A 12,345-nucleotide genomic window follows, 5' to 3' on the forward strand; every position below is an offset into this window, starting at 1 on the left:
CACAGCACCGGGTGTGTATGTGTTTGATCTGAGCCTACAGCCCTTAAGTCATGCAGGTCCATTTGACAAGCAGCAGAAATCTTCTATGCTTGTTTTCTATGCTAATGCAAGCAGTCTGTCTACCTGCAAACAGACCAAATACACGAAGCGGGTCTACATCAGACATCTTAGCAGAAAGTTGAGTTTATCGCGTGTGTCCAGGTTTAACTGCTGAATTGTTGCCTTTGTGTAAGATTGGCATGTGCTGCAAGATTCCAAACACAATACTATCAACAGATCTATGACCTCAGCATGTAGTTCCAGAAGCAGACCCAGCTAATTTCTTGTGGTGTATGATGTGTAATGAGACTTTACTGAACCTGCAGGTTTTAAGTGCATTGTAGTCACATGGAAAATGAATCTTGGCACATATTTCACTCTTACAGCTGTATTTTAGCAAAAAAATGAATGAATGAAATCAATAATCAGTCCTAATTAAAGCATTACGGTAAGGGAAAATGATACCCCATGATCAATTTCATACCTCTCTGTATGACATTTCAGATATACTGTCAAGCCATAGTGAAATCATAGCCATATCAATGTCATTAAGATTTCCTTTATCGGAGTGTTGCAAGATTTCAGGACTTTGTGTTTGTCTTTGGCTCCCTTCTGCATTACTTTCCATTGCAGTTTAAACCACACTGTTGTCCCTAATCAGGCAGAACTGTGCTAAATATGTCAATGATGAATAAGAATGAGAGCAGCTTTACCCCTCAGTTCTTTTTGGGATCTTGTGTTTTTCCCTTTTGTTTAATGATCAAAATGAATGGTACAGAGTGAATCAAGGAGACAGGGGAATGCATTACGATTTAGAACTCATCACTTAGTCACAGCTTGCTTTGTTGCCATAAACATGAAAACATTAACAAGGCATGTAAGAGAGAACTTCACGAAGGACTGCAAAAATGGATGTTTGTGTTTTTTTTCCCTTAAAGATTATCTGATAACTGAGATTTCTGCAACAGTTAATGTGATATTTGGGGTGCACATTACAACTACAACATCACTGAGGTCAGTGTGAGGTCACTGAAGAAAATGCCTGGATGCATCTCTCAGACTCAACTTAATACTATTTACGGCTGGATTTACAAATGCTATGACAACATTTTACAATTGTTAGAACATGCAAAACTACTAATGCGAAGGTGCAAAGGTGAAACATGACAAAGACAATGTAATTTGGCAGTTCTGCTACTTTATGCCGATGAAGGGTATATTCTCAAGACTTCAGCAGGGCCTTAACATTGGCCCCACCCCTTAATCTGCCTGCAAGAGATTTCAAGGGGAATTCCCTAGATTGTTCACTTTCTGCATAATTAAATGGTTACAATGTAAACAGTCGTTCAGAGTGGTTGGATTTGAAATGCAACATTCTAGAGAAACTTGCTGAGTCAGAATTGTTCAAAGTGGTGGTGCTAGGAACAACATCTGAAAAGGTTAATGCCCCTAAAAGCTCCCACACAGAAAGTTATTATGTGAAATAATAATGAATAAGCTGCCAGATGTGTGCAACATTGTTTTCTGATATCTTTTTGGCTGCAATTTTTAAAAATACATTCATGGTAGAGAGGTACATGCGGGATGTTATAAGGCAAAATAGTCCCCAGAGAATTTTTTTCTCAGGTTTACCAATTTTACAGCTATCAGCATATATAAAACACACACACACACACACACACACACACACACACACATATATATAAATATAAATGTGTGTGTGTGTGTGTGTGTGTGTGTGTGTATATGTATTTGTGTTGTAGACCCCTGATCTCCTATCACCACCACATTAAAGATATCTGAGTCTGTAAGTTACTTTACAATACTGCATTTCATATCAAACCACTTTGAATTACTGTTTACATCTTAATGACTGAATGCTGAAGAAATATTTAAAAAATCAGTGGAATTCCCCTTTAACTCAGTACTGAAAACAGAAGGACCTCTGGCTTGTTTGCTTTCCAGTGATTGCAAAAAAACTGATAACCAATATAAGGTGGTCTGCGAGGGTCTCAGCTCTTCAAATATGTGTACTAATTATCAGAACGCTATCCCATTGAAGTATAGGGTGTGTCACTGTGGTAATTGTAGTCCGGGCAGACCTTCTGAACCAGCTTGTAGTCAGCACTGAAGAAGTCAATGTAGATGCAGATGACTTTAAAGGGCTTGGAGCAGAGCCAGGAGACATGGCTTTGTGTCTGCTCCTGGAAACACACCCGGGCGGAATCGTGGCTGCAAATGGACGTCCTCTTGCTGCGGTCTGTCTTCTCGTACTCCACCCTACAGTTGAAGGCTTTGCCATCCTTGGAAACGTCCAGCGTGTCCTGCTGGGTGATCTCGAAGTCGACCACCTTGGAGGGTGGCACCAGGCTGACGGACACGTTCCCCAGGCCTGTGGAGTTGTGGCGGAAGTAGACACTGAACGTTCCGTTTCCATGATCTACAATTTTGCCAGTGATCAGCAGGTTGAGCTTGACTGTCTTGATGGTGGAGTGGAAATCGCCCCAGCCGAACATCTTCTTAAACTTGCCAGTCTTCACAATGGGCCGCCTCTTGGTCCTGGCCAGACTTTCTTCATTATCTGTGCGGTTGGACAGCCATGCCCACAGGTCCTGAACTCCTTCAGGCTGAGGGGGAGGGACTTTATTTCTCCGGGTGCTGGATGGGGATGTACGAGCGAAGAGCCGCAGGGGTTTGAGGAGGCCTGAGCCCTGCAGGGAGAAGCTCTCATCCTTATCGCTCTCCCTCCAACCCAGCGGCCCTGCCACTGCACTGGGCTCACCGCCACATGTGACCTTTAGACACAAAGGTGGAGAAAAATGCTGTTAGCTCAGGGGGATTTCAGATTTCAGTCTAAAATTATGCACTGTATCCATTTTCACTGTACAAAGCCTGATTTTGTAAAAAAAATAAATAAATAATAATATTATGCATTGCATCAGTTTTCCCAATGCTTATATGCACTAATGTAACCCTCATTCACACCACAGACAGAATTTAAGATCATTACATGAATGACCCACACAGAGCTGGCATATTTCTGCATGTCAGACAGAGAACTGCATTTGAAGAGGATATGCCCTGTCTAATCTGCTAAAGTGAGAGTTGGCATAGAAAGCTATTTGCAAAAGACAAGTCATGTTTTAAATGATGCAAACAGGATGTAACATCTCCCGTCTTCCAGCTCATCTCCCTCCACGAGATCAGCTTCCTGTGGAGAGAGAAAACAGCCACGTTTTCCAGATTACGCCCAAGACACTGATGACGTGCAGCCAGCTCAGTACAGCTTAGAGCTAACACACCTCAGCTTTCAGACTCATAGGTATCTGTCTCGGATGAAATGAACCTAGCACCATGCAAACACTTAGGATAGGACAATAAAAATTAGTGAAAAAAAAACATTAAAATTGGAACTGTGGGCTAATGCCAATATCCAATAGTTTTTGTGTACATATCTGCTGAAATTGATGCAGATGCAAAAACATATCTAAAATGTAAAAATTGGGATATTTCCTGAGAAATTCCATTAAATTCCAGAGAAATGTAATATTTTGTCGCTGTCCAAAAAAAGGGAACTTTAAAATGGTAACTTTGCAGGAGGGCAAAAACATTTTTTATTTTCAATGTAAATGAATGTAAATAAAAAAATATTAGTATCAGTTTTGGAGCATTACTATTGGTCTAATTATCATCACATTTTCCTGCAGTGTATGGGACAGCTGCTGAGCTCAAATGTGCAGAACACAAAAAACAGAGATACCTTTTTTTGGACAGCAATGGTTTATTTCACTAAGGCTAATAATGCATTAAAATTAATAAAATGAACACATTTTAGCACAGTAGCTCAGTGCTGTCTTAACGTTCTGCTCTTCCAGATTACAATAAATTATTAAAAACCACTTATCAAAAAGAGGAATAACAATGCCCATTGCATCATCATATAAGGAAGTCAAATGGCAAAAACACCTTGTTTTGAATTTTTTTCTTCTGGTGTCATGAAAGGCAAAGGCAAGTTCAGGAGTGTTTCAGCCTTTTCAGTGAACACATTTTAGCACAGTAGCTCAGTGCTGTCTAAACGTTCCGTTCTTCCAGATTACAATAAATTATTAAAAACCACTTATCAAAAAGAGGAATAATAATGCCCAAAAACTTCTCCACTACAGATTTGATAGCACCTGAAAAAATGACATCCTGCTCAACATGTAAAATACATCAAAATAACAGGCAGAAAGGAAAGTCCCTGCAGGCAGGCAGATGCCGATGGCATCTGTAACCACAGTTTATGAAATGCCAAAACAATCAAAACAAAACAAATAAGTGTAACAATAAGTAACAGAACTAATTTCCTTAAATGACTGCTTTGACAAACCATCATCAATATTCACTGTTCCTCCCTGCAGCTACGAATACAAGTTAAAGGGGAACTCCAACGCTTTTTCAAAATTTCTGCATGATGAAATAACATGAAAAATTAAAAAAAAGAAAAACAAGATTCAGAGTGGTTTGAAATGCTTTGCTCTAGAGAAATTTGCCAAGTCAGAATTGTTCACAGCAGTGCTGATAAGAACCAGACAGCTCCTTCATAGAAAGTGCCTGACCTCTGCCTGATGTCTGACACATTATTTTATGGCAGTTTTGTGATAAAGTTTTATCCATCTATATGTGGTGGAGGGGTAAAAGCATGGTGTTGTAATGCAAACAGTCCACTAAGAAAACCTTTCTCAGATTTATCATTATTTTACCATCATCAACATTACATACAAAAACTCAGAAGCCATGTGTAGGTTCACTGGTGGTTCAGGATAATAAATAAAATGGCTATATTTCCATTGTAGACATTGGGACCTCTTATATCTTATTTAATAAATTATGGAGAAATTTCAAAAAATTGATGGAATACTTCTTTAAATGTGTATTTTGCACTGCAGACGTCACCTGTCAACAGCATCCAGAAACACTGCTGACAAGCTCTTCTGAAATGAACTGATGCATAGTGGAAATGTGTATTATGGTCAGGCTTTGTGTTCGCTGGGCTAAAGAAAAAAAGAATCATCCAGACTGTTACCAGCATAAAGTTCTAAATCCTGGGTCTACTATGAAATTGGGAGTATTAGTGGGTAACCTGCATCTGTGAAAGTGCCATTAGCACTGAACACATTTTGAAGCAACATGTGCTGCTTTTTAAATGCTCGTCTTTTTTAGGGACATCCATGCTTATTTCATCGTGACCGTGCCGGCCACAATCTGCACATATTACAACAGCATGGTTGTGGAATCAGAGTGCTCGACAAAGGCCCTGTACAGCTGAAGACTGAACAGAAGAATGGCAAAAAATGACACTTTCTGGATCAGCTGGATTATATTAAGTGTTGTTAAAAGGAAAGGTGATGTAACACAGCAGTAAACATGTACCTGCCCTAACTTTTTGGAAGAGAATTCCAGGCATTAAATTTGGAATGAGCATATATTCACAAAAAAAACAAGAAAGTTCATATGGTAAAGCATCAAATATATTGTGCTGCAATGGTTTTAACACAGGTCCAAAAGAATTCACTAATAACAGTGATTTTTTTTTTTTATTATTTAGCATTTCACATACTGTCTAGCATTGTCACATACTGTTAATTTCTTTCATTTGGTGTTTGGTCAAGTATTCTGTGCTTTTGGTGAGGAATAGACTGTGCTAAAATGCCTGGATTGTATTCATTCACTAGTCCCATTTTCTATATGTTGCACTTTTATGTAACACATCAGCATCAGATGTGTAATATCCCATATAATTCAGCCCACAGTTCACATATCAGTGCATCTTCAGTTTTTACGTTAAGCATCATCCCTCTATTAAAACTCCATTAAAACCCTTTAAAAAAAACAACTTGATGTGGCCACTAAATTTATCATCTTACACCTTACTGGCAATAAACACTGTTCACCACCAAAAGCATGATCTGAATACAATGCAGTAACATTCATGTTAAGCTCATTCATCTTCTTTAAAGCCCATTTCTGGAAATAACAACTTAAATGGCTTTTGTCAAGGAAAAAAATATTTTTCTCACACTTTTTGAAAGAAGAATTTTTGATGCACTGTGTGAGTTTCAAAACATATCATTCCAGTCCCCTGTTTTCATCGTCCATATAAGGAAGTCAAATGGCAAAAACACCTTGTTTTGAATTTTTTTCTTCTGGTGTCATGAAAGGCAAAGGCAAGACATTGAATTATATCTGATTGTTCAGTGTATAACAGTTTAAATTCATGGTGAAGTTATAAGGAGTGTTTCAGCCTTTTTAGTGAAGCACAATACAGTGCAGCCAATCAGAATCAGGTTATTTACATTGGGTATCAGCCTATAAACAGCTTGTTTAATTCTATGTGTTGAAAAAGTGGTTGGAAAAATTAATGTAAAAATGTACAATTTCTGTTTTTGCTACCAACAAAAAAGTCATAAGTAGTCCTAGAGGACCACTTAATGCAGTAAAACGCTAATAATTCCAGCTTGCTGAATCTTTCATCCTTCTGCCAATATACAGTGTTTATGGCCAGTACGTTGTGAGAGAAATTTGGTGTGTTCTTAAGTTGTTTAATTACATGAAGCCACATTAAGCTGTTTAAACAGTAAGATTCTTACAATAGGCTACAATACAGGGGAAAAACTATAAAATAAAAATGACACCTGGATTACAGTGTTTATGATCAGTAAGATGTGAGAGATATTTGGCAATTTATAAAACATTTAGAATGTTCCTTGCAATAAACTCACTAGTGAACCATTGACGTGATATCATTAAAGACTGGTCCACATTACTTTGACCAAAACAATTTATACAGTACTCCGCAAAAGTCAGTCCACCCTTCATTTAGTTAATCCCCAGGCAAAACAGCCATCAAATATGAGTTATTCATTTTCCTGCACCACGAAAAAACAACAGAAAACATATTGAACAGCAAAATATATTTTTTTTATCAATTAGCGTGGCAACCTTTTGTCTTTATTATAGCTTCCATTCATTTCAGGAGAACTGTTTTCAGTTCTCCATAAATCTGCTGAAACTCTGGGGTGGCCAGGCCATTGTTCTGAGAACGCCAGCAACATCGTCACAAGGCTTCTTTACAGCTACACATTTCAGATTCACAGTGTCAGGTTTTCACAGAGAATCAGATGAATAGAAACCCCTGTGGAATTTTCAGATCTGAAGCAAGAGTGGAGTTTGATTTTCTTTTTTAAATGGAACTCTCCCTAGTTAAATGGTTAACATGTCAACAAAGGCATTCAATTGGTGTGAAATACTGTGTTGTACTGTGTGTAGAAAAACGTAGAGTCAGACTTATTCACAGTGGTGTTGACAGGAACCAGACACTTCTAAAAGCTCCCTCACAGACAGTTATGAAATGAAATGGTTATGAATACAGTACCTGATGCCTGATATATTGTTTTACAGTAGTTCTGTGACAAGGTTGTGGTCTTAAACTTTAATCAATTCATTTTAATCCATTCATGCTGGACAGATTTGCAATTTCCCTCCAGGATCAATAAAGTTCTATCTATCTATCTATCTATCTATCTATCTATCTATCTATCTATCTATCTATCTATCTATCTATCTATCTATCTATCTATCTATCTATCTATCTATCTATCTATCTATCTATCTATCTATCTAGATACATGAAGGGTGTTCTACAACAAAACAACCCCCAAAGAAAAGTTGTTCTTTCAGAACAGCGACAGCGACAGTTTAGGTGGTGTAGCAGGTCTTATTAGGTGCCCCATTTTCTCAATATCTTTTCATTTTTTGAATTCTAGTTTTTTAACATTTTGTATTTTCCTTTAACTTTTCCCTTCCTTACACAAGTTAAATATTTTATGCTAAGTTATATCTAATCTTCAGAAATATCTTCTGAAGAATGAATAACTAAAGTACCTTCAGGCCATTTTGACATAAATTTAAATAAATAAAGTGTGATCTGTGACTTTTGCAGAATACCAAATATTTGATTAATCAAAATATCTCTCTACTGTGGTCTCAATGCCTTTTCCTGCTCTGTTTCTAAGCAGCTTCTTAATCTGACATAGTTTATTTGACTGAATGAATCACTATTTTCATGTGCAAGTCCCCAAAGGTCTTATAATCCCTACACAGTACAGTGCATTTGATGCTACATCATGTTATGTCTATAGAGACAACTAGAAACAAGGGAACCAGTCACTTTTAAGCAGTCATGATTCACTATGTTCACATACACTGAGCATAAGAGATTACCTACACATATCCACTCGCATATGCACACACATCTAGCACCAGTCACTTTGTACATCGCAAATTGTATTATCATTTATTCTTGGCAACAAAAACTGTCCATTTAAAAGACAAAGTTAATTGCAAGATGGAGCTAATTATCACTCTAGCAATAGAATACAGCCAATTTACAGGGAGAACATTCTGGTTAAGGCTGCATAATATGGACAATATAATATTACATTTGTTTGAGGTCTGGGCTTCATTGCTTAGGATGCTGCCCCCGTGACCCGAACCCCGGACAAGCGGAAGATAATGGATGGATGGATGGATGGATATATATATTGTGATTGCGGTATACCTTACAGTCTTATCTTACATATCTTACATATGTTTTACTGTTGCTGTAAAATACTACCTTTACAGGAGAAGGAAAAACCTCCTTCTGTCATCATAAGTTGTTCATTTTTCACTGTCAGGAAGAAAAAGCAGAAAATATATTTCACAGACAATTACAAAGGAATTACACAAAGGTTTCAGTATTTAGAGTAACTGTTGCCTTTATTACAGCTTATATTCTTTTCAGGATTTCAAGAATTTTGCAGGAATATTTTTCCACACCTCCAAAGTTCAGTCTTAGAAGTTGGTTGCATTTTCTGCTTCTCACAATCCAAGTAATCCCAAACATATTCAGTGATGTTGAGTCCACTTGCAAACACTAGCAGCTTCTTTTTAATTAGCATGTTTCCTTCTTGTCTTTTTACAGAGGATGGTTGGACAGGAACATCTGTGACTTTTTCTAATTTAAAGCAAGAGTGGAGCTTGATTTTTCTGCCCCTCTCTCTCAAAGATGAAGGTTTTAAGTACTGTTGATCTGAGTTTTGGTGGTCTACCACATCTTGCTTGGTTGTTACGAGTCCCATTTTCGCTGTGTCTCAATCATTTTTTTAACTAAGGTCTTGGAAACTATGTACTTTTTCGTTTTTGACTGCCCCTTTCATTATAGTTATTTTATCTTCTCAGAAATATCTCCTGACAAAATGAATAACTTATGATTTAATTGCTGTTTTGACATAAAATAAAATAATAATTTAAAAAGTCTGAAAAACTGAAAGTTCATTGAAGTGATGTCAAAGAAAGGCCTGCAATCTTTTTACCCCAAGTAATTTATGTTTGCTGGATCATGTAAATGCCAGGATGCTTACAGTACTCAATAAAACAATTAGTGATTGGTTAGAGGCTCATTACAGGCTTCTGCAGTATCAGCATCGTGAAGGCTGACGCTGCAATAACAATTAAGTAATGACATATTGCACAGTCATATTCTGCCATCTATTACAACTTTTCACATTCAGCAGTTCAGAGGAACTGTTATACAGGATGAGGCCACAGAGACTAGACTTTCTACAGAAGGTTAAAGGAACATGTACTGTAGGGTGACTAGGAATATCAAGCCTAAACCAAAACTAGTCTGAACCTTTTAATGTACAGTGAATACTGAGGTGAAAACTGACCAGGACTAGAGTGAAAATGTATCTTCATCCCATTAAGACAATAGTGTATTTATCTTGTATCTGTTATCATGCCTAATGTACATTCTGCAATTCATCTAGGAATGTATGGGGTTAAGAAAAAAAACAAAGGCCAGGAATGTGAGAAGAGTAACTTAAGCCATCCTTTGAAAAATAAACAAACAAACATTAAACATACATAAAATTCTTTGTGGTATTTTCACAAATCATGGGATTTGTGACCTGCTCCTAATCCAATGCAAACACATTTTATTACAGTTTAAGAGATAAAAAAGGCACAATATACTGGAAGTGGATTGAGCTTGGCCAAAGGGGGTCCCAGGAGAAGGACTTAAGGCCAAGCCATTACACGGATTCTCATTTGGATTTTAACTGGTTTATCGGGCTAAAATCTCAATGCTTCCTGCACATGGGCCTCCTCAAGTCAATTTTTACTATTCTGAATTAATCACTGAAAATAAAGTCGCGCATTTGCTTCTCCTCTGAGAAATAACTTGCTGGGTGAAATTGGTGGATTAGGGATTGTGTGGGAGATGGATTTTGCGTGAGTTAGGGAAATGCGACGTGCTGCAGCTCTGTATAGTTTCATCCAACTGCTATCTGCTCTGTTTAATCTGTAAGAGAGATTGTGGGACAGTTCTCTACAGACTGGACGTAATTACACTGTCAGTGAAGATTCAGACTTTACTGACCTGTGTGTGGAAAGTCAGTCCAGCGTCCTACATAAAGCACTTCACAAAGGGCTTTCTGAGTCTTAACTGTATATTGCAGATGAACTTCTGTTCAATTATTCAATGTAAAATATACAACTGTGACATGAAGTGGCATGAAGAATTCCTACTAACCTATTACTGTGGCCTTGTTTAAGACATGAAAAACAGCTGTGGGTTTGGGAAAACAATACCAAGACATTTCTTGCTGTTTCTTTCTTTGAACCTGTGCCAAAGTCAAGTAGTGCATAACATTTCTTCATTTCCACATATGAAAGCTGTGTCATGCTGCCTCACACACTACGTTAAAGAGGGGAAGAAAGCCCTTACCATGTGCACGCAGAACACAAGCAGAGCCAAGAGACACTTTGACATCTCTTGTGCTTTTCACTTGGACACGCCTATTAAAAAGCAGATCCACTGGCAAATCTGCACCCGGTCAGTCTGCAGAGGAAAGCGGGCCATGCACAACAAAAAAGGAAAGGATTACGTATTTTGAGTTGTAACATTTAGCAATGTACACCAATCAGCCATTACATTAAACCCACATTTTCTACATTGCACATTTCCCCACAGTTTCCACACTGTTCATCCTTTTCATCAGCTCCACTTACCACATAGGTGCACTATGCAGTTCTGCAATTACAGACGTCTAATTCTCTGCATACTTTGTTAGCCCCATTTCACCCTGTGGTCAGGACCCCCTTAGGACCACCACAGAGCAGGTATTATTTGGGTGGTGGATCATTCTCAGTACTGCAGTGACACTGACGTGGTGCTGGCATGTTATTGTGTGCCGATACGAGTGTATGAGACACAGCAGTGCTGCTGGAATTTTTAAACACTGTGTCCACTCACTGTCCACTCTACTGGACACTCTTACTTTGTAGATGCAAAGTCAGAGATAGTAGCTCATCTGTTGCTGCAGTTTTTTTGTTGGTCATCCTGTAGTCCTTCCCTCAATGGGGACAGGATGCTGCCCGCAGGGTGCTGTTGGCTGGATGTTAGCCGACACTGAGGCTTTTAAAAACTCCAGCTCACTAACACACCACCACCAGGTCAGTGTCACTGCAGTGCTGAGAACGATCAACCACTCAAATAATACCTGCTCTGTGGTGGTCCTGATCATGGTAGACCAGCATAAAGGGGGGTGACAAAGTGTGTAGAGAAACATGACCTACAGTCTGTAATTACAGAACTACTATACAGGAGAGGTCATATATGTTAAGGGGAGCTGATGAAATGGACAACGACTGGAAAAACAAGGAGGTGGTTTCAATGTTATGGCAAGATAGCAAGAGCTCCAATAAGCGCAGAATAAAGCAGCTCAACTTCAAATGCAACAAAGCATGTTAATACACACGATACAAGGATACAAGCTCGTAGGTTGCACAGTGATCGGGGTTTGAACTCACATTCCAACTGAAGAGTTGCCTTCGCACATGCTTGTGCCAAGCTCGAGCGCATCCTCTTTCGTCGCGCGCATGAAAGCCTTTCTGGCCCAGAACGACCGGCACCGCGCGGCGCGAGCTGAAAAGTGAGCAGTGCTCAAAAACTCTCGATACTATCGCCCTCTCGGACAGTACGGCTCGCGGCCAGCGTCAAAATCCTCTTAGCACTCCACATCTGGCTACGCGTGCCTTTGGAACTTTAAAAATCTATTTAAAAAAATAAAGCCATAACAAGATTACCGACCCGTAACTGCCTTATAAGCGCTAGTGCGCGCGCCCCAGCTCCGTTTCTGCAGCGCCGCTCGGCTCGCGCCCTTCTCTTTGGAGTTTTGAGGGCGGGAGAAGCGCGCGCGCCTTCCCTTCAACGGTCCGACC

General features: G+C 38.9%; 1 protein-coding gene across 1 annotated transcript; it reads right to left on the bottom strand.

The window, feature by feature from the left end:
- Positions 1 to 1,835: 1,835 nt before the first annotated feature.
- nxph2b (neurexophilin 2b) lies at positions 1,836 to 12,302 on the bottom strand. Its single transcript, XM_017685243.2, has 3 exons — positions 11,935 to 12,302; positions 10,850 to 10,963; positions 1,836 to 2,834 (listed from the first exon to the last, which is right to left on the bottom strand). Exons 2-3 carry the CDS (start codon positions 10,892 to 10,894, stop codon positions 2,088 to 2,090), a joined length of 792 nt encoding a protein of 263 aa, XP_017540732.1. The 5' UTR covers positions 10,895 to 10,963; positions 11,935 to 12,302; the 3' UTR covers positions 1,836 to 2,087.
- Positions 12,303 to 12,345: the final 43 nt, after the last annotated feature.

The sequence above is a fragment of the Pygocentrus nattereri genome, chromosome 15 (genome assembly GCF_015220715.1).
Source record: "Pygocentrus nattereri isolate fPygNat1 chromosome 15, fPygNat1.pri, whole genome shotgun sequence".
NCBI classification, from domain to species: Eukaryota; Metazoa; Chordata; class Actinopteri; order Characiformes; family Serrasalmidae; genus Pygocentrus; species Pygocentrus nattereri.